General features: G+C 41.1%; 2 protein-coding genes across 3 annotated transcripts in view; both read left to right on the top strand.

The window, feature by feature from the left end:
• Positions 1-1,605: 1,605 nt before the first annotated feature.
• Positions 1,606-17,412, top strand: LOC135235909 (sodium- and chloride-dependent GABA transporter 2-like). Its single transcript, XM_064301932.1, has 14 exons — positions 1,606-1,863; positions 2,417-2,551; positions 4,833-4,973; positions 5,614-5,704; positions 6,193-6,325; positions 8,819-8,953; positions 9,110-9,213; positions 9,514-9,638; positions 11,576-11,688; positions 12,528-12,665; positions 12,882-12,984; positions 13,821-13,921; positions 15,648-15,818; positions 16,667-17,412. The coding sequence occupies exons 1-14, from the start codon at positions 1,713-1,715 to the stop codon at positions 16,778-16,780; spliced, it is 1,755 nt and encodes a 584-aa protein (XP_064158002.1). The 5' UTR covers positions 1,606-1,712; the 3' UTR covers positions 16,781-17,412.
• A 2,061-nt stretch (positions 17,413-19,473) lies between these two features.
• Positions 19,474-19,919, top strand: part of LOC135235907 (sodium- and chloride-dependent GABA transporter 2-like) — a 41,159-nt gene continuing 40,713 nt past the window's right edge. For both annotated transcript variants that reach the window (XM_064301926.1, XM_064301924.1), the window contains exon 1: positions 19,474-19,765. In XM_064301926.1, coding sequence (XP_064157996.1) covers positions 19,615-19,765 — 151 coding nt within the window. In that variant the 5' untranslated portion in view covers positions 19,474-19,614. The remainder of the gene's footprint in view (positions 19,766-19,919) is intronic.

Here is a 19,919-nt window from a genome sequence, read left to right as displayed (position 1 = left end):
TCGCCAGGAAAACTATCCTCATGAACTGGAAATCAAGGAAAAAAATCAATATTGCACTTTGGAAAAATCTGCTAATCGAATACATATCAATGGAAAAATTATCTGCCTCCATTAAAAAACAAACCGCTGACGGTGACGTAATCTGGAATCCATTCATTAGTACCCTAAATTCTTAATTCCCGCACTGACTCACTCATCACCCCTTTTTTGCCCGTCCACCATCCACAATAAATATGCTCACTGTCATTCACATACACATATCCGCCATTATACCTATACCACAATCCCTACCAAATTTAGAATCTGACATACACTTGCACGCACACACTTGCAATTTCCAATGTGCTTAGGTATTAACCATCCAGATTTACAATTGCAAATACATTGCTGTGTATAGGTGCTGGACTTTTTCTGCAGAAACAAATCTCTTATACGGATATAACTTGTTTTGCCTGGTCACTATAAGGGCAAGGACAATTGGCATCACAAACATGGTCCTCAGCACAACCACTCAACAACAGCACAGATGACCACAATTCAGATGTCAGTGAGTATTTTACTCTACCACTTCCTTAGTATGCTGTAATGAAAGATGTGGAAGGGCAACTCAATTTGATCTATAATATAATTCATCAGTAAACTAATGAATGCAAAAATGTGTTTTATATGGAAGGACTCTAAAATATATTTGATGATTAAAGTAGAAAATAAGACTCAAAATCACTGAATTGTTCAATGCAAAGTAGTTTTACCCCTGTAGACCGAGAGATAGGCAATGTTTGTGATCCTCCTTTCCTTTTTGTTTCAGATTGCTTATGGAAATAATCATTGTCTCACTTTGCTCTGAAAAACTGGTGTTTATTTACAGTATACAGTAGTCTGTAGACACTATAAATACTGTGAAAAGAAAGTTTCCGATTAGCTCATATATTATCGTTATATAGGGGTGTGCAGAGATGTCATTATCTGTATCTGTATCAGTTCAACCAACAAAATTATCTGTATCTGTATTCGGATAGAAGACAGAAAGTGGGCGTGGTTTATACCGGAAGTCACGTTAAATCAGGCAAATGTTGTATTTTCTAACCTAATATTCATTGGCAATGCAATGGCATACAATTAATTATGAAATATATTTCCAAATCCTCATACAGTACTTCTCATCTCTCTCTCCCTCTCTTTTATTTTTAACTACACTAAATTTTATGAACTGTCTGAACCCCAGCACGCCCCCCCCCCCCCCCCCTTTAACTGGGGTACAAATTTGCAGTCAGAACGGGCATTTTATCTAGTGGCCATCCACAATGATATGAATCGATTTGAAGAAACATAATGGCTGATGCATAGAACTTATTTATTAAACGTTTTGCAACGCAGTGGCTCAAAGTTTGTTGGCGTGTATAACTGGTTCCGACCGCGCCCCCCCCCCCCCCCCCCCCCACATCCCTATCGCATACAGAATGTTTTCAAATAACCGTTTGTCCTGTCAAAGACCGTGATGGCTATTATTAAACATGACCCTGTCACTCATTGGTATATTGGCCCAGCATTCCAGATACACCGTGCACATGTAAGAACAGGTGTGACCGTCAGCCGGTAAAACACAAGGCTCTGTTTCCTGTGTCTAAACAAAGCAAAGCAGTCAGAGAGTGAGGAACGGACAGCACCGGAGAGGGACACAGTGAGAGTGAAAGATCCCAGGGGAAGAACAGATGAAGAAGGAGAGGGAGACCGCTGAAAGGCCATTGGAGGAGAGGGGCCAGTGGGGGAGTAAGATGGAGTTCCTCCTGGCAGTGGCAGGGAATGTAGTGGGGCTGGGAAATGTGTGGAGGTTCCCTTACCTCTGCTACAAGAACGGCGGCGGTGAGTAAGTATGAGTGTGAGTAAGAGAGAGTGTATGAGTGTAAGTGCGAGTGAGTGTACGATTGAGTATGAGTCAAAGTGAATGTATGTGTATGAGTGTCACTAGGAGTATGTGTGAGTGAATGAGTGTGAGTGATCATGAGGGAGACCGTGTGAATAAGAATGGCTGAGATTATTGAGCAGTTTGAGTGCAAATTAGTGAGTGAATGAGTTTTATGAGAATTAATACGAACTTTTAGTTTTATTTACATCTTTAAAGTACCCATAATTACTAAATGAGTATTGATTTACATAGTTCTTGATTCTGGCTGGTGCAGTGCTCAGTGCTCTGCCTGTATGTGTACATGTTACATAACAGATATAACTGCATTATGGGCACCTCCCAAGCAGCGTCACACAGTCACAGATTACTGATTGCCCGGAAGTAAACATATCTGGTTTTGTTCACATAACAGTTGTGAGACTGGTGATCAAAGATTTATCTCAAATGTTTTGTGAACATTTGAGATGAGATGATTTATCTCACACACTTTGTGTGTGGGTGTGTCTGTAGGAGCGTTCCTTGTGCCGTATTTGCTCTTTGTGGGGACCTGTGGGATACCCCTGTTCCTGCTGGAGACTGCCATGGGACAGTACACTCAGGAGGGGGCCATCACCTGCTGGAGGAAGCTGTGCCCATTGGCTGAGGGTGAGAGGCCAGAAACGTCTCATCAAATGGGTAAAAGTGAGATCACAATAGGGGGTGAAGGAGAGAAGAGACAGGCTCACCAGGTATGAGCATGTGATTAAAGATTAAACGAAGCAGAGACTTTGTAGCCCAGCCCATAGATCAGCTGCCTCTCAATCCATATACAAATCTCCCCATGCAGCCAGGGGTTCAGTTCAATTGTTCTTACATGTGTATCCCCAAACTCTACAGACATAAAAAATGCAACAACTGAAAAAGTGCAGTGTTGCTATTGGTGGGGAATGGTTAGTATGACTCTAGGCTGCCGAGGGGCTCACCCTATTAAGGTCCTGTTCTGCTGTGTGGATCAGCATTATGGTCAGGCCAGTTTATGTTTCTGTGTGCCCAACGGCCTTGCAGGGCAGCTCATAATCAGATGTAATGTCAAATATATTAAATCTCCTGAGCCAAGGCGTGGAGATGTGGGCTGGGGTCAGTGAATACACTGGGAGCTAATGGATAATCAGCAGTAGGGTTACAGTACTGCTGGTCAGCACTCAATCACGGCACAGGAGGGGGTTTGAATATTCTTCCAAACCTGAGAAAATTAATCTACAGTATAATTACTGCCTCTGCAATATTGCACTGTGAATCTAGCTGCACCAGAATCTAGCTCTGTGTGGCTGGTGGACTGGCGGACTTCACTCTTACAGGAAAAAATGGGGCAATCTCACAGGTAGAAATAGTCACAATATGTTATAGGCAGTTCTCAGGTGCTCTAATCCAGAGTGTCGCTCAAAGCAGAAGACGTCAGTGTTATCAGAAATACAAATACTAAGAGAATCCACAGCAGGCATGTTCATAACCAGTAACAGCACAATGTTGTCACTGATCTGGTTCCTGACCACCAAGGGCGAGCGTACATTATATGATTTTCTCAAGGGTTACAACGTCAGAAGTTCTTATGCACTCTCACACTTAACAAGGTTCAGATTGTGCCAACTGGTCCAATGATAGCATAGACTATATGAGCTCCTAACCAGATCAGATGACAGTTGGCAAAGCACAGCAGGCAAAACGCTCTGCAGCAGGAGGGTGCCTTGTACCCCCTCCCATCCGAGTAAAGGGATCACAGAGCTTCTCCACCCTAGCTCCCCAGTGGTGGAACGAACTCCCTGTCCCTCTTCGAAGCTCTCCCTCTCTACCCATCTTCCGCCGTGGTCTGAAGACTCATCTCTTTAGACTATACCTGGACTAACTACCACCACTCTGTATATCATTTCACTGACACTTTCATGACACTCGTTTCATGTACCCCCATTCCAGAACTTTTTGGTAATTTGTATATTGTATATTTGTAATATTGTAGCTTGTTCTTCTGCCTATTTGGCTTGGCAGAGGTTAGGTCAGAATAGTGTTCACTGCGTGAACTAAACTGTGTTTTTGGCTAGAAATAGCTGTACAAAATAAGTATTGTATCTTATTGAACCCATGTTTTGTAGTTGTCCATGACCACGAAATACGCTTTTGTACGTCGCTTTGGATAAAAGCATCTGCCAAATAAATGTCATGTAATGTTATACACGGAGCCACCTTCTATTGGTCAATAGCAATTGAAACACATAATCAGGTTGCCTGACCTCTCACACCCGACAAATTCAAGCCAACTGTGCCAAAACATTTTTGACGGGTCAAAAAAACAATTGGGAGCCCGCAAACCAGTCGGTTCGAACCGATCGGTTCGGAATGGTATCTCATATCTTTTGAGTTGCGAGGTTAAGACCTAACGTTTTTCTTACAATTTGGTCTTCAAAAAAACAATCGGGAGGCCGCAACTCGTATTATGTACTTATGCCCTGTTTTATCTCTCACCTGTGATCCTGTGTTCCCTGTGTTTTGTGTCTCGTGCCTGCTAATTGTGGTTGTTATTGGACCATTGATTTTTCACATTCTGCATGTCCACTTGTTTTCAGTGATTGTCTGCGCATGTCTCTCTGTATATTTAAGTTCCTGGTTTTCCTTAGTTTAGTGCTTGGTCCTTGTGTGTTCTTGCATGTTCTCCTCGATGCTAGTCCTCCTTGTCTAGTTTTTGCTTCCCATGCTCCTTCTGTTTCCTTGCTTTTTGTTTTACTGGTTTAATTCAGTAAAGACTTAACATATTCCTTACCTCTGCCTCCCTGAGTCATTTCTGCACCAGGGTCCTAATCCTTTCTGTGAGCCTGTGACACAATTTAGTTGTTCAAATCAATGATTGCCATTGTCAGCTGCTAATAGTGTTTGTGTATGCCTGTGTGTGTCTCAGGAATTGGCTATGCGGGCCAGCTGATCATGTTGTACAGCTGCATGTGTTATATCATCATCCTGGCCTGGGCTCTCTTCTACCTCTACTTCTCCTTCAGCTCACAGCTGCCCTGGGCCAGCTGCTCCAACACCTGGAACTCAGGTAAGATCTAAAATTAGTGTAAGTGGTATAACTCCTCCAGCAGTCCATACAGGAGGACACGGGTACAGAGCCCGTCTCTAAGCTACACTGTGCTGACTGTAAGAACACCTGAAATACAGGTGACCTACAATCCATGGTGCATACAGGTACAAAGCTGTCTTAAAGTGATACTGGGTAGGTTAAGAACAACCATTTCCTTTGCGTACCACAGTCCTGCTTCTTCAGAGACAGGAAAAATTGTACGGCAAATTCAGATCAATTAAACATGATGAATTATTGTGATGCCTGTGCATGCAGGTATGTGTGATATATGTGGGTATTTCTGGTTTAAACATTCACATGTGGTCTTATGTCTGTTTCATGGAATGTATTTCAATTATTTAAAATTAGTTTTGCAATGCTTTCAGAATGTATTATTTATACTTAATATGTATTAATATGTAATATGTCAATATTGAATATATATTTTCACATGTATTAACACTCCTAACCTTTTTATAATACAGTGTTTATTAACAGCTGTCAATAACAACTGAGTTTGGAGTGACAGTCATGTTTGTTTAAAATGGCCTGCAGCTCAGCTGCAATATCTAGTGAGTCTGTTTAGATGATTTAGGAAAGGCTACTCTCTGTGTTTCAGATCACTGTATGGACTTTTCCAACCGAAACCTCACCACAAACTGGACCCAACAGCCCAACAACTCATCCTCTGCAGCCACTGAGTTTTGGGAGTAAGTCTGCTGACTGAGTTCTGTAGGGTTGCACCTACTACAAACCTTGGCGTTAGGGAACTAGGAAACTCAGAGGTTGTGGGTTCAAGTATTTACATAATCTACTTAGCTTGAATTACTTATGTAAATATTGAGCCCTGTAAATATATGGAAAACATGTAAGTTGATCTGAATAAGAGTGTCTGTTGACAAATAAGGTGATGGGTAGGGACATGTTACAGATGTATGCGGAGATGGAACACATTGGCCTAGTTTAACCTTTTTGCATTTATGCTAGTGAATTACTTTCTCAACCATAAGAAGAGAAAATGTGTACATGGTAGGGCCAGGATGTAAGGGATATGCAGAGCATTATGGTTCCTATATGGAAATAAATGTAAGTTAACTGGCAGAGCATTTTTAGTGTAAATGTTAGTAAGTTGTTAAACGTAATATTTCTCTTTCTCCACTTCCCTTCCCGCATTTATCCCCCCGCCCCCCCCACCCAGGAGACGTGTACTGTTGATCTCGGGGGGCATTGAGGAGGTGGGCAGTGTGAGGTGGGAGGTCCTTCTGTGCCTCATCACTGTGTTGGTCATCTGCTACTTCTGCATCTGGAAGGGGGTGAAGTCTACAGGCAAGGTCTGTCCCAGAGTTACTGAGAGACATAAGCACAAAATGTCCTTACTTGGGCTGCCTCTACAAAGAGTGAGACTGACTGTATAATAGACTGGAATACTCAACACAGAGTGGCGTGTGATCAGTCCGACTGGGACACGTAAACAATGCTGACATTTTGATGCACCAAACATGTCCTGGCCTGTTTAATTTGGTTTTACTGTTTTTCCTCTAAATGTGTTCTTATCAAGTGACTTTTAATGAATCTGCCAAAATGCCAAACAAATTTGGTTCAGTTAAAGATTGAGAGGCATGTTGCTTGCTTCGTGATCACTGAAAAAGCATATACTAAAACAGTCACACAAATGTGTATAGAAAGAATGAACATGCACATTGGTTTCCATAATTCATTTAGCAGCTTCAGATAATTTGAGCAAATGATGTTGCAGATGATGTGCACAGTATAATGGCAATAATGGTGCATGACAGTGTACAGAAGTCAGAGTATTTCTGGTGGGCTGTTGTCTTTTGAGCTCACAACTTATGGATTGCACTGATATAATGTCTTCCATCACACAATCTCAACACCTTATCCTGGAGGGGAGATGACTCACCTGAAACACTGGGTGAAATACTCAGCCAGAATTTGGTCAGATTGTTGCCAGAATTGTCACCTCAAATGTGGAGAGAGAGAGTATTAAACAGTTAGACTGAGTATTCTTTGGTCATTAGTCATAACGGGTTTCAGGTTTTTTGATTATCCAGGAAATCATCTCTAGAAACAGATTCGAATGCCAGATGTTTATCATTTTTCGTACAAATAGAGTCCAGGTTCTTGCTGTTAAAGTCCCAAAAGAAATATGGTTATATATTACTTTTGCATTGCATTGTAACAAAATGTATACAGGTATGCACGTCCAAACCATTTAAATGATCTCTATGGGATTTTTGACGCAAGTTATTTCTTTCTGTTTTAAATCTAATTTTCTCTGAAAATTATCTCTGGCTGTCTCACACACACATACACATACACACACGCACACACAGATGCAAGTACATTTTATGTTATATGTAATTATAATTTTCTCAACAGCATGTATGTGTATTAAAAAGTCTAAACTAAAGTTCTCCTGATTATAAATTCAAATGGAGAGTCATGGAATCATAGTCATGAATCCATAGAAGTAGAATAGCATAAAGACTGACAACAGATTATGGACATGGAATTGTCATAATTTCTACTAAAATGTCAGATGTTCCTTCACAAGTGTTTTCTACTTGTGCATAACTGGACTCTTGGTATACCCAAAGTAAATGAACCTCCTATCTCCAGAACCTATTTATCCATGGGTATTTTCACAAGAAACAATAAAATAAGTAGTCCATTGTGACTAACAGCTAAAAATAGCATGATACAGAAATGGCTACAAGAAAAACTACAATAATTTATATCACGATTGATATCATTGATAGCATGTATTTGGTGAGATGCAGGAATACACCCTGGACAGGCCACCAATCTATTGAGGATAGCTCCTTTTACGTTTTCTCTGCAGAATATGAAATGGATGTTCAGTTCACTCATTTAGGTACTTCTCAGCAAACTGTAACCAGGACATCCTGTTTTTGCGGCTAACTAGTGGCTTGTATTTTGCAGTGTAGCCTCTGTAGCTCTGTTCGGGAAGTCTTCTGCGGACAGTAGTCCCTGACATATCCACGCCTGCCTCCTGAAGAATGTTTCTGATCTGTCAGACAAGTATTTGGAGTTTTTCCCTTAATTATGTTGAGACTTCTTCAGTCATCAGTTGAGGTTGTCGTTGGCCTATCTGGCCCTTGGTGATTACTGAGCTCACCACTGCTCTCTTTCTTCTTAATGATGATCCAAACTGTTGATTTTGATAACCCTGACTGTTTTTTAGAATTTATTTCTCAGCCTCATAATGGCTTGATTTGGCAGAACTCTACTCCTAGTCATGTGGACAAATACCAATAACAGACTCCAGAGACAATCAAAAGCAAGAAAGTTCTCTTACATCTGCACTAAGGAAGCCATTGAACACTCCTGAATGATTAGAAGCACCTGTGACGCCATTTGTCCAAAGCATTATGGTCCCCTGAAATGGGGGCACTATGTATAAAAAGTGCTGTAATTTCTATATTGTGAAACTAACTGTATGAAAATACCCTTTAATATAAGCCGAGAATCTGCCCTTTAACAACACGTGAATGTTTGATTACAAATGTAAAATTGTGGAGTGCTGAGTCAAATCAAGGAAAAATATGTCTTTGCTCCAAACATAATGGAGCTCACTGTATGTACTTACATGCCATTTGGATACTCATACAACATTTCATCTTTCAACACCAAACAGAATGACCTCTCTGGTCATTTCTCTTGACATACTCTATTTAAGCTTTTGTCAAGAATCGGTTTTAAATAAGTTCCAAGGGATTCAAAATTAACCATGTTCACATGACTGTAAAAGACACACGCTCTCTCTCTCCCTCTCACACCAGGTGGTTTATTTCACTGCTACTTTCCCATACCTGATGCTTTTGGTGTTGCTGATACGAGGGCTAACTCTACCTGGAGCTCTGCAGGGGGTGGTGTTCTACCTGTACCCTGACCCCTCCCACCTGACAGATCCACAGGTAAGTACTCCGTAACATCAGCATATGTTAGGCAGTGCCCCATCGCCTTGTCCTAGCTAAATGTATCTTTCCTTATTTCACTCCATAGGGGAACATATAAACAAATGTTTTCAGCCACATCAGCTCAAATGTGTTCAGTTTGTGATGTCACTGCAGGTGTGGATGGAGGCAGGATCTCAGATCATCTTCTCCTACAGTCTTGGAGCGGGAACTCTGACTGTGCTGGGTAGCTACAACACATATAACAACAACTGCTACAAGTAAGGCCCTTTCATACCCACAGTACACTAGGGCAGAAATGCAGAGAAAAAATGACAGGTGCTTAAACATAAATATGCAACTCTTTGTCCAGTGCAGTACCAAGATATTCACATTTATCTTTTCTTCAGTGCAATACTAAGATATCCACATTTATACCTTCATCCAGTGCAATCCAGAGATACCCACACTTATAATAGAAGACAATTAGCAGCAAACACATAATTTATTTCACTTTGAAAGAAAATAAATACAAAAACAAGGACAGGTCAGCAAATTCCTTTACCCCCCTGCTGGTGCAGGGACTGTTTGTGGCTGTGCCTGCTGAACAGCGGGACCAGTGTAGTGGCGGGATTCGCGGTCTTTTCTGTGCTGGGGTTCATGGCACATGAGCTGGGTGTCACCATTGAGGAAGTGGCGGAATCAGGTACTGAAGCTCTTTGTACAGTATGCCAAGACAAATGATGAAGATGTGACAAAAATGTGAGTGTATATATATATATATATATATATATATATATACAGTATAGGCCAAAAGTGTTAGGCCACCTGTAGCTTAAAAAAACATTAGGTAGACAAGAATTCAGTTAATATATGCACATTTATTGAATAACAAACCAAAGTATAAACATTTTTTTCCAATTTCTACCCTCAATAACACAAAAAGGTGACTTTTCCTCAAAAATAATGTTAGACATGACTTTACTTGAAAAAGATTTATTTGGCTTTAATTACAATGAAATTATTGGATGCCTATCCAATCATTTTGCAATGTGGGAGGTAGCAGGCTGGGAGGGAAGTGGAGGGGTAATTAAATTGAGTGAAATCTTATCTACCTTAAGATTTTCATAAAAACCCAGGTAGCCTAATAACTTCAGCCTATGGTGCAAGTAAAATAGGGACTAAAGTCGCAAAAAATTTGGCAATCCAAAAAAGGGAGTAAGGCTTGGGTGTGTGGGGCCAAGTAAATTTTGTGGCAAGAATGTTATTACCTGTGAAAAATTGCAAAGAAGCTACAGATTTCCAGAGGCAATGTTCAGTACACACTCAGAAGATTCCAGCTGATGGATGTGTACATATATATATATATGTATGGTATCCTTTTAGTAGCGTAGGACAAAGCTTGATGATGACCAATAATCACTCAATCATGTTACTGCTGTAATTATGTCAACTGTTAGCTTTGGTGATATTAAGTCTATATAATGACAATCAGGCATTTGAGTTGAAATGAAGAGCAGTAACAATATGCAATCAAATGGTTGTGTATTGAATTCCCACCTGTGGTGCTGTCTTTGTACCCTTGCTGTCACGGCGCGGGTAGGGGGAACCCAAACGCAGAGGGAAAAGAAAACACAAATCCAAAATGGGAGGGGAACAAAGACTTTACTAAAGACAGGCAAACAAGCAGGGAACAGACAAGGCCACAAAGGGAAAAAACACGAACTCAAAAAATCTCTAAATAACAGAAAACAAGAGGAACTCAAACACGGGCAGGGCAGAACACGGTCAGGGCAGAACGCAGGTAGGCAGAACACAAGGGCAAATTAACAAGTCAGGAACAAAACAAGTCAGGAACAAAACAAGTCAGGAACAAAACTCAAGCAGGCAGGTACATGGAAGTCAGGGAACACACACAAGTAGGCAGGTACATGGAAGTCAGGGAACAAATACAAGCAGGCAGGTACATAGAAGTCAGGGAACAAACACAAGCAGGCAGGTACATCAAAGTCAGGGAACAAACACAACTCGGGAACAAACACAAACAGGTAAAAAAACGCGGGCAGGTATAAATGGTCTGAACATTAAAAGGCAACAAACACAAGGAAGAACAAACGCAAGGAACCAGCACCCGAGTCAAGGGAACAGAGAACTTAAATAGACAAGGGGTAACAAGACACAGGTGAACTCAAAAAACAATCAAACCAGAAGGAGGGGATAACAAGACACAGGTGGGAACAATGATGGGATAACGAGACAATGAAACAATCATACAATTAACAGGGAGGGAGCAGGACACAAAACAGAAGTGCCGCCATCTGGCGGCCCAACAGGGGAAACACAGACAGGAACACCGGAACATGACACTTGCAGTACTTAACCTGAATTCTTGCAGTAAAATATGTCCAGTGGTATTAACAGATGGTATGTAAAATGGCAATCTGTGTAAGATACTTTGGATAAGAGCGTCTGCTAAATGCAGAAAAATGTGCGAATATAATAAGAGGGAATCTGACCTGGGAAGGAAGGGGAGGAAGAGTAAACATTATTGGATCATTTATTTTTCTCCCATTCATTCTCTGTCTCCTTCACTCTCCTCTGATCTTTCCTTGCTATCACCTCCATGTTCTCCTCTGCTCCCAGGACCTGGTCTGGCATTCATTGCGTACCCCCAAGCAGTAGCAATGATGCCCCTACCTCAGCTGTGGGCTGTGTGCTTCTTCATTATGATCATCCTGTTGGGCCTGGACACACAGGTAATCAGTCACCTGGCTGCAGCTCACCATTCCTGGCTGCTCAGTCTGTGAAACTGCCAGCACCACAACTGGCTGCAGTCCTTACACACTTCTAGATCCTTCTGGTTTGGTTCTTTGTTTAACATGAAGTAAAGCTATACTGAGCTTACAAGGCATAATGCTGGGTCATCGGAGATCACAGCAAGAATACATCCAGAGCTAACTGGACAACATTTCATAGCTAGTAAAGATGTATTTTCAAATAGTTTCAAATCAAGTGTTTAGACCTTTGCATAGTCTGTTCTGAGTTCTGGAAAGTGAGAAGACACCCTGTCTGAGAACTGGTCTGTAAACAAAAAGATAATTGATCAGTCTTATCGGAAGACAAAATAAATCTGGGAAGACCAAAGTTGTCAGACCAGTGTCCACTGCTAAGGAGGGTAAGGATTAATTAGGGCAGGGGGCAGCTGTGTGAGAAGGAGAGACACGCCTCCTGTGCCTAGTGGAAAGTTACCGAGAATGTGGATATAAGGAATGGCCTATGCATCTAAAACTTTAGAGAGTTTTGTGAGTGCTCTCTCATTCTTTCTTCTTCTTGCAAGTTGAATAAAAGTCTTATTGATCTTTGAAAATGCTGTGACTCTGTGTTTTCGGGGAAGGATCTCACCTCTGGATATGTGGGGATGGGAAACGGTAATTTCCCTGACAATAGTATATCACATGCAGGAAAACAGCTATTAAACATTATTGTGTGTCAATCATATTTCTCTCTCCCTTCCTTTTTTTTCTTTTCCTATTTCCTCCTTCTCCTTTTCTCTCCCTTCCTTTCTCTGGTGAACGTTGGGGTATCTGTCTGTCAGTTTCTGATGATGGAGGTGGTGATGACGTCGATGACGGACCGGTTTCCTATGGTACTGCGTAGGGCTGGGCACAGAGAGATCTTCCTCCTGCTCTTCTGCCTCTCCTGCTTCATTTTGCAGCTGGTGATGATCACAGAGGTGAGAAGACAGCTGGGGAGAGAAAGATCATGCATTTCACTATATGTTATCAGTTTCCCCAGAGGATGCTCTTATCACAGGCCTACACAGATTTACAGAGATAACATACAACCCTGCATGTTGATAGAACTAATTCAGGTTTACTCACTCAAAGCACACATTTATCTCTTCCTATTTCACCATATCTACCCTTTCATGTCCCCTACTGTCCACCAGGGGGGAGTGTATGTGTTCCAGCTCTTCGACTACTATGCCTGTAATGGGGCCTGTATGCTCTTCATGTGTGTGGTCAAAGTTCTGGCCATGGCTTGGCTGTTTGGTGAGTGCAGGATTTTTACTTGAGAAGAAACCTGGTTGTATTTACACTGGTTGTATACAAAACAGCATACCTTCCAACAAACTGTGTCTTTCCAATACAACACTCTGTGTGAGAAAAATGGCACCAAATGGGAACGGATTATGAAAAAGAACCAATACAGTGTATTCACAATGTACAGAACACATAATGAAAATGTTTTAGTGCAAAATTACATTTGAAAAATTTATAAAATGTATTAAATTCTAAATTTGCACATTGAGGCAGAGGAAAGCATAGCCTACAATAAAAAATTAAGCCCATGGTTTCAATTTTTCTTACACTGTCAATCCAGCCAATAAGAAAAAAGGCTGAATGTCAGATACACAACCACTGCCTTTTAACTGGAACTTTCCTTCACTGCCAAAGATAGGAGAAACTGTGTTAAAGGGAGCCTGAGCCACCACACCACATTAACTAAAAATGCAGCGAATGGTAGAATGTCTCTAAATTGATCCAGGTTTTAAAGTTCCTTACCTTTCTTGCAAGTTGCGTTTAAAATAAAAAGCAAAGACTGATTTGATTCAGACAAAACAATGCTAATTAATGATCATGAGAACAACACCCCTTCAAAAAGGGACACTTTAAACCTGAGTCAGCCATCCCATAATGCTTACAAAACCAAGTCCACAGCCTTTTAAGAAGAGATAGCAAAAAAAGGAATGCCATTTTGAAACTGGAATCAAATGAGAGATACTTAAATTTGCAATCTCTGCTTTTTGAATTTGATTTGTTCTGAGTGGAGGTTCGCTTACACACAAAACAATGCTCACCACCATTCCTGTGTGTCCCTCGAGCAGGGGCGGAGCGCATGATCGATGTGATTGAGGACATGACCGGGGACCGGCCCGGCCTCATCTTTAAGCTCTGCTGGCTCTACATCACACCGCTGGTGACCCTGGTGAGTTGTGGATGAGCGGAGAGAGAGCATCTCTCTGACTCGCTTATTACAGTAAAACCTCATCACTGCACACCTGAAGCATGTTGGATTTTAGATTTAATAAAACTGCAAACTTCTTTCATTAATAGTTTTTCATTAATAGTTATGAATGAATGAGAATTCGAGCACTTGTAAGCTGTCCCCCCCATTCAGTTCAGACCACAGGTTTTTGATGGAATTTAAGTCTGGAGACTGTGATTGCCATTGGAAAACATTGATCTTGATTTCACTTCTCTGTTTAGATTTTGATGTATGCTTGGAGTCATTGTCCTGCTGGACAATCTACCTATGACCAAGTCCTAGCTTCTTAGCAGAGACAGCCACATTTTCTGCCAGAATTTCCTGGTACTTTCTTGAATTCATTGTGCCATCGATCTAAATTAGTGCCCCGGGACCACTACCAGAAAAACATATCCAAAATATCAATGACCCACCTCCATATTTGACCGCAGGTATGAGGTGCTTCTTATGCATTCCTCTTTTTCTGCCAAACATGTCAATGGTGTGTAGGGCCAAAACGTTCAATTTTGGTCTCATCTGACAATAGCACTCTCTTCCAGTCATAATTCCAATGAGGTTTGACATGCTCCAGATTCTTGGTTTTGTTTATTGTGCTCAGTAAGGGCTGTCTTCGTGCCACCCTTCCAAAGAGTTAGTTGGTATGGCGGTGCCATTTTTTGTTTTTTTTAGACTTGTTGACCACAAGAAACAAACCAATCTCTGCAATTCTTAAACAATGATCCTTGGATTATTAATGGCCTCCCTCACCATCTTCCTCACCGTCCGTGGGGACAACATGCACTTGCTTCCTCTTCCTGGCAACCATTCCATATGTTTTATACCTTTTTATTATTGCCCTTACAGTGCTAAGTGGTATGTTTAACCGTTTATGTCTTTTTTTGTATCCATTACCAGACTTGTGACGGTAAATTACCATCTGTCTCTTCTGAATTGACAGTTATTTAGCTTTTCCCATGCTGATGGATGACAAAGGGATTTTGTATGCTTGTTACCTCATTTTTATTCTCTAGTGAAACTGGAAGTGATGGAATAACACAATATAGTTCCTTTAGACTGAGATTAACTAAATTAAGTAAAATTGCATTTACAGTTTCATTTTGTTTGATTTTACTTACAATAATTGTTAGGGGTGCCAATAATTATGGTACCTATGGTTTTCAGAAAAAAATTGAATACTTAATAAAAACCATTCAAGCAAGAGAGTATATATATATATATATGAAAAACATGAAAAACAGACAGAGACTATTATTCCTACTCCACCCAACTTTACAGTTTGCACTATTCGGGCCAGTACAGTTGGCACTATGCATTCCGCCAAACCGAGATTTGTTTGTCAGACTGCCAGATAGTGAAGCGTGATTCATCACTCCAGAGTACGCATTTACACTGCACCAGAGTCCAATAGCAGTGCGCTTTACATCAATCCAGCCAACGCTTGGCATTCCACATGGTGATCTTAGGCTTGTGTATGGCTGCTTGGCCATGGAAACCTATTTCATGAAGCTCTTGATGAACAGTTTTTTTTTAACTGCATTATGTGCCCAATTTTAGCAACCAAACCCTGCTTTAAAGACAGTTTCATTGTAATTCTACTTCTATGACACAACAGCAGTCTGATGTGTGTTACATTTATTAACCTTACACTCTATCTCCTCTCCCATAGGGATCTTTCATCTTCTCCGTGGTGGACTACAAGCCCCTGACCTTTAACCGCTGGTATGTGTACCCGGACTGGGCGTACGTGCTGGGCTGGCTGCTGGCCCTCTCCTCTGTTGTACTGATTCCAGGGTGGAGCCTGGTCAAGCTCTCCCTCAGCACTGGCACTCTCAGACAGGTGAGGCCCAGAACCCATGTCTCCCCTACACATCAGTAGATATACAGTGAGTCCAATTCAAGGCAGGTGGATGCAGATAGATCTCTCTATTCTTGTAAAAATGTTATTTTTAAATTCCAAAATGAAAAATTGGGTTCATTCCAAAATGTAATTTTATCCGTCCTCATCTCCTCGGTCCTCGCATGACCTGGAAATCAAAGACCAATCTGTTAAATTCTCCTTGGAGGAAGAAGCAGGCTCATGGAGGAGATTTCAGTGAGGAAAACACAAGTGCAGCCTTTGCAGAAGTCTTTATTGGAACTTGTGACGTGACGTGAACTGTGGCTCCACCTCTCCACATCTTCCACTTCCTCAATTGATGGCATTTCAAACTGATTCTTGACCGAGCAAGCACGTTCCATTTGCATAATACATGCTACCTCAGCTCCTCCATCCTCGTAGCTCATCATTTGCTTCTTTGTAACTTCCTTTGGTGGAGCTAAGGAGCGAGGAAAAGACACGAAAAAGAGATGCAAGGAGTGAATATAAGCAATAGGAATACACCCAGAGAGTCTGCTTCCATTCTTAATCCTAGCCAGGTAGCAAACTAGCCTTATGTGCTGGTCATATGGCTGTTTGATAACTTTTTTCAATAAATGAAATAATAATTTTTAAAATGGGTTTTGTGTTTACTAAGGTTCCCTTTGTCTAATGTTATGTTTTGTCTAAAAATATGAAACCATTCAAATATGCATTAATAAAGGAGGAAATCAGGAAGGGGGAAAATAGTTTTTCAAGGACTGTATATTGTATGAAACACTTGTCTCACAAAGATCCACCATTCCATTATTTTATGTTTCTGCTGACAGCGTTTGTCTCATCTGTGTCACCCTGATGATGACCTCCCCCTGACCCGGAAGCAGATAGCTGAGCGAGAGAATGTGATTTCTGCTACAGAGATGGAAGAGTTAGTGACAGCGTAAGGTTATAGTAATTCATATTTTGCTGACAAGTCAGTGGGGATTTGGTAAGTATTTTAACAGGTCCCATCTTTAGTTTTTAAACAATCAAAACTAAGAAGTTTCAAGAAAACTCATTGTATTTCCCTGACTGTAATTCACGCCAAAACTGGGTTATATTCCTCCATGCAGGAGACTGCGCTGGTGAAATTGAAAATTATAGAAGAAATCAGAAATAATGTTTATTAATGATATGTTCATCATTATATTAGATAGAATTAATTTTTAACAATATAAATGTCTACTTGATTTATGATTAAGCTGTAATAGATATTTACACGTTTTAATTACATTGTTCAGTTTAATTCAGTTCAATTTACTGTACTTGGCTCATAATTAGTTTTAGAGGTTTTAGAAGTGTGCCCATAATCTGTGACCCTGAGCCATCTCTGCCTTCCCTCTATATCATATGACCAAGTTGTTACTTTATGGAGTTGTGATCTTATGTGTGAACACTCACTCCTCCTGCTGGTCTGCATTTACAATATACCGGTCTGGTGTTTCCATTATATGATTACCTTTTAATAATTGATGGTTTTATGACAATTTTTGTCTTTCTGTGTAATGAGAGTTTGATTAAACTCATTTTTATCTTACCAAGGGTTCTCTGAGTCTTACTCTGGATCAGTTTGCACCAGGGGGCAGGGTGTGGAGCAGGTTGGGTGGGCAGACCTTGCTCAACACACACATATAGGACATTTGTGGTAAGAGAGTGAGGTTTTATCAATACCAGTGTGGGTGGAGTTACAACATGCTGCCCATTGGAGAAAGGTCTATCTGCAGCACTGAAGACTCCCTAAAAAACACGCCCACCATACGGAAGCATCAGTACAAGACTTGCCCCCTGATGCTTTGGGTGCATAGAGGAACACATTGATTGAAGCCCCCCCCCCCCCAAAAGTTTCCTTGCCAAAGCCTAGCAATATGGTAGGTTCCAATCAGTGAGTCACTGAAAGAATATGATAGTTCAACCCATTTTTGTCAGGCGGGGTGCAGGAATGGACCCAAACGCAGAGTGAAAAACCAAAAATCCAAAAATGGGGAAAACAAAGGACTTTAATAAACTAAGACAGGGAACAAAGAGTCTCACAGGGCGAAATTTACAAACATCGAAATCCTCAAAAAAAACAAGACAAAAATACAGAAACCCAAAAACGAGGAAAAACTGGGCAGATAGGGCACAGGCAGGCAAACAAGAATCAGGGCACAGGCAGGCAAACAACAGGTCAACAGGTAAACAGGAATCAGGCAGGAACAGGTACAAACAGGTAGCAAGGCAAACAAACCAAACCAAAGGTTCCAGCGTCTGAGTCTGGGGAGAGGGCGATTTAAATAGAGAGACGCAGACGAGACACAGGAGGGCACGATGAACAATCAAGCCACAGAGAGGGAGGGGAACCCGAAACAAAACGCAACTAATAATTAGATAATCAAAAACAATAAAACAATTAACTGAACACAAAACCGAGGTGCCGCCATCTGGCGGCCCAACGGAGAAACAACACGGGGGGAAGACACAGAACCCTGACAATTTTGTGGTTCCTTAAGTTTTGCTCTTCCTTTGCCAACATACAAGGCATATCTCTACCTTTATTTGAATCAGAACAGAAATGTAAGATAAGGTTATAAAACATGCATTTTTATGTACAAAATTGGACACATTTGGAGAATCATAGCCTATGTCCTGTGTTCCACCATTAGATTGTATTTCAAATTTTGGCTAACTTAATTTATCGGCTGATTCAAGAGTGAATTCTTCAGGGGTGGCCAATTGGTCACCTCTCTAGAATATACAGTAAAATTGAAGATAAATCAAAAACAGGTGTAAGCACGTATAGTTTATGGTTTTGTTTCTTTTTTTAGCCAGTTCTTTTTATGTAGTCTTTGTTTATGCAGTGTAGGTATGTTTGTATTGTTCCTGCACACAGGAAAGTGCTCTGTATTGGAAAAGACCCAGAAGGACTTCATGTCTGGAAGGCACACAAAGCCAACAAACACAACACATAATTTTAAAGAAGTGACATGCTAGTAACCTGTCAGGTCACCTGACCTAGCAGCCATCTTACATGTAGAGAATATGCATTTTTTCCATTTCAAGCCATATCTCCTGATCTGAAGCTCATATTAAGTTCACGCATTGCACATTGAGTTTCCTAATGTTGCCTCCTACAGGTATTGCACATTAAACATATCAGGTCATATGGTGTGGCAACTGTGGGCATGTACAGCATGCTGGCCACACCCCCTAAGATTTGTTATTATAACAACTGTTTTTTGTGATCCACAAGAACAACTGAAGGGCCCCTTGTTTTGGTCTTCAAATGAGACTAAATCAAAACACAAGAACTTTTGAAAAAAAAATTAAAACATGGACAAATTAGCTGATTTCTCACCTCCAGCTAACATTTTGACACTTGCAGTACCAGCTTAGGGAAAACCGGGCACCATCAACCACACGCTTTGAAACCACCAGCATGCCTTCTAGGCTCTACATTAATGGTTGTGGAAAATAAAGTTCCTGATTCACTCACTTCATGCATAATGTTTTCACATACTAGCTGGGCCTTTACTCATAAAAAGATGGCTATTCTTTAACGTGGCCCTGTCACTTGGTAACTTGGCCCAGCATCCCAAATACACCGTGTACATGTAAGAACATGTCAGACAGTCAGTGGGTAAAACATCAGCCTCTGTTCCCAGCTTGCAGTGTCCAGACAAAGGAAAACGGTCAGAGAGTGAGGAACAGACAGCACTAGAGAGGGACACAGTGAGAGTGAACGATCCCAGGGGAAGAACAGATGAAGAAGGAAAGGGAGACAGATGAAAGGCCATTGGAGGAGAGGGGCCAGTGGGGGAGTAAGGTGGAGTTCCTCCTGGCGGTAGCGGGGAACGTAGTGGGGCTGGGAAATGTGTGGAGGTTCCCTTACCTCTGCTACAAGAACGGCGGTGGTGAGTGAGTGTAAGAGTGAGTGTATGAGTGAGTATGAGTGAGCGAGTGTATGAGTGTGAGTACAATTGAATAAGTGTGTATCAATGTAATTGCATGAGTATCTGAGAATGGGTGTGAGTATGAATGTAATTATGGATATGAGTGTGTGTATGA

Source organism: Anguilla rostrata, chromosome 12 (genome assembly GCF_018555375.3).
Source record: "Anguilla rostrata isolate EN2019 chromosome 12, ASM1855537v3, whole genome shotgun sequence".
NCBI lineage: Eukaryota > Metazoa > Chordata > Actinopteri > Anguilliformes > Anguillidae > Anguilla > Anguilla rostrata.
The sequence above is the reverse complement of the archived record's forward strand: the minus strand, read 5'-3'. Positions and strand labels throughout refer to the sequence as shown.

What these genes read in the sequence shown, in the direction of transcription:
- LOC135235909 (XM_064301932.1), top strand. Translation starts at nt 1,713, where the DNA reads ATGAAGAAGGAGAGGGAGACCGCTGAAAGGCCATTGGAGGAGAGGGGC. An exon ending in GCTGTGCCCATTGGCTGAGG is followed by an intron (nt 2,552 to 4,832) that starts GTGAGAGGCCAG and finishes TGTGTGTCTCAG; the next exon opens with GAATTGGCTATGCGGGCCAG. An exon ending in CCCACCTGACAGATCCACAG is followed by an intron (nt 8,954 to 9,109) that starts GTAAGTACTCCG and finishes ATGTCACTGCAG; the next exon opens with GTGTGGATGGAGGCAGGATC.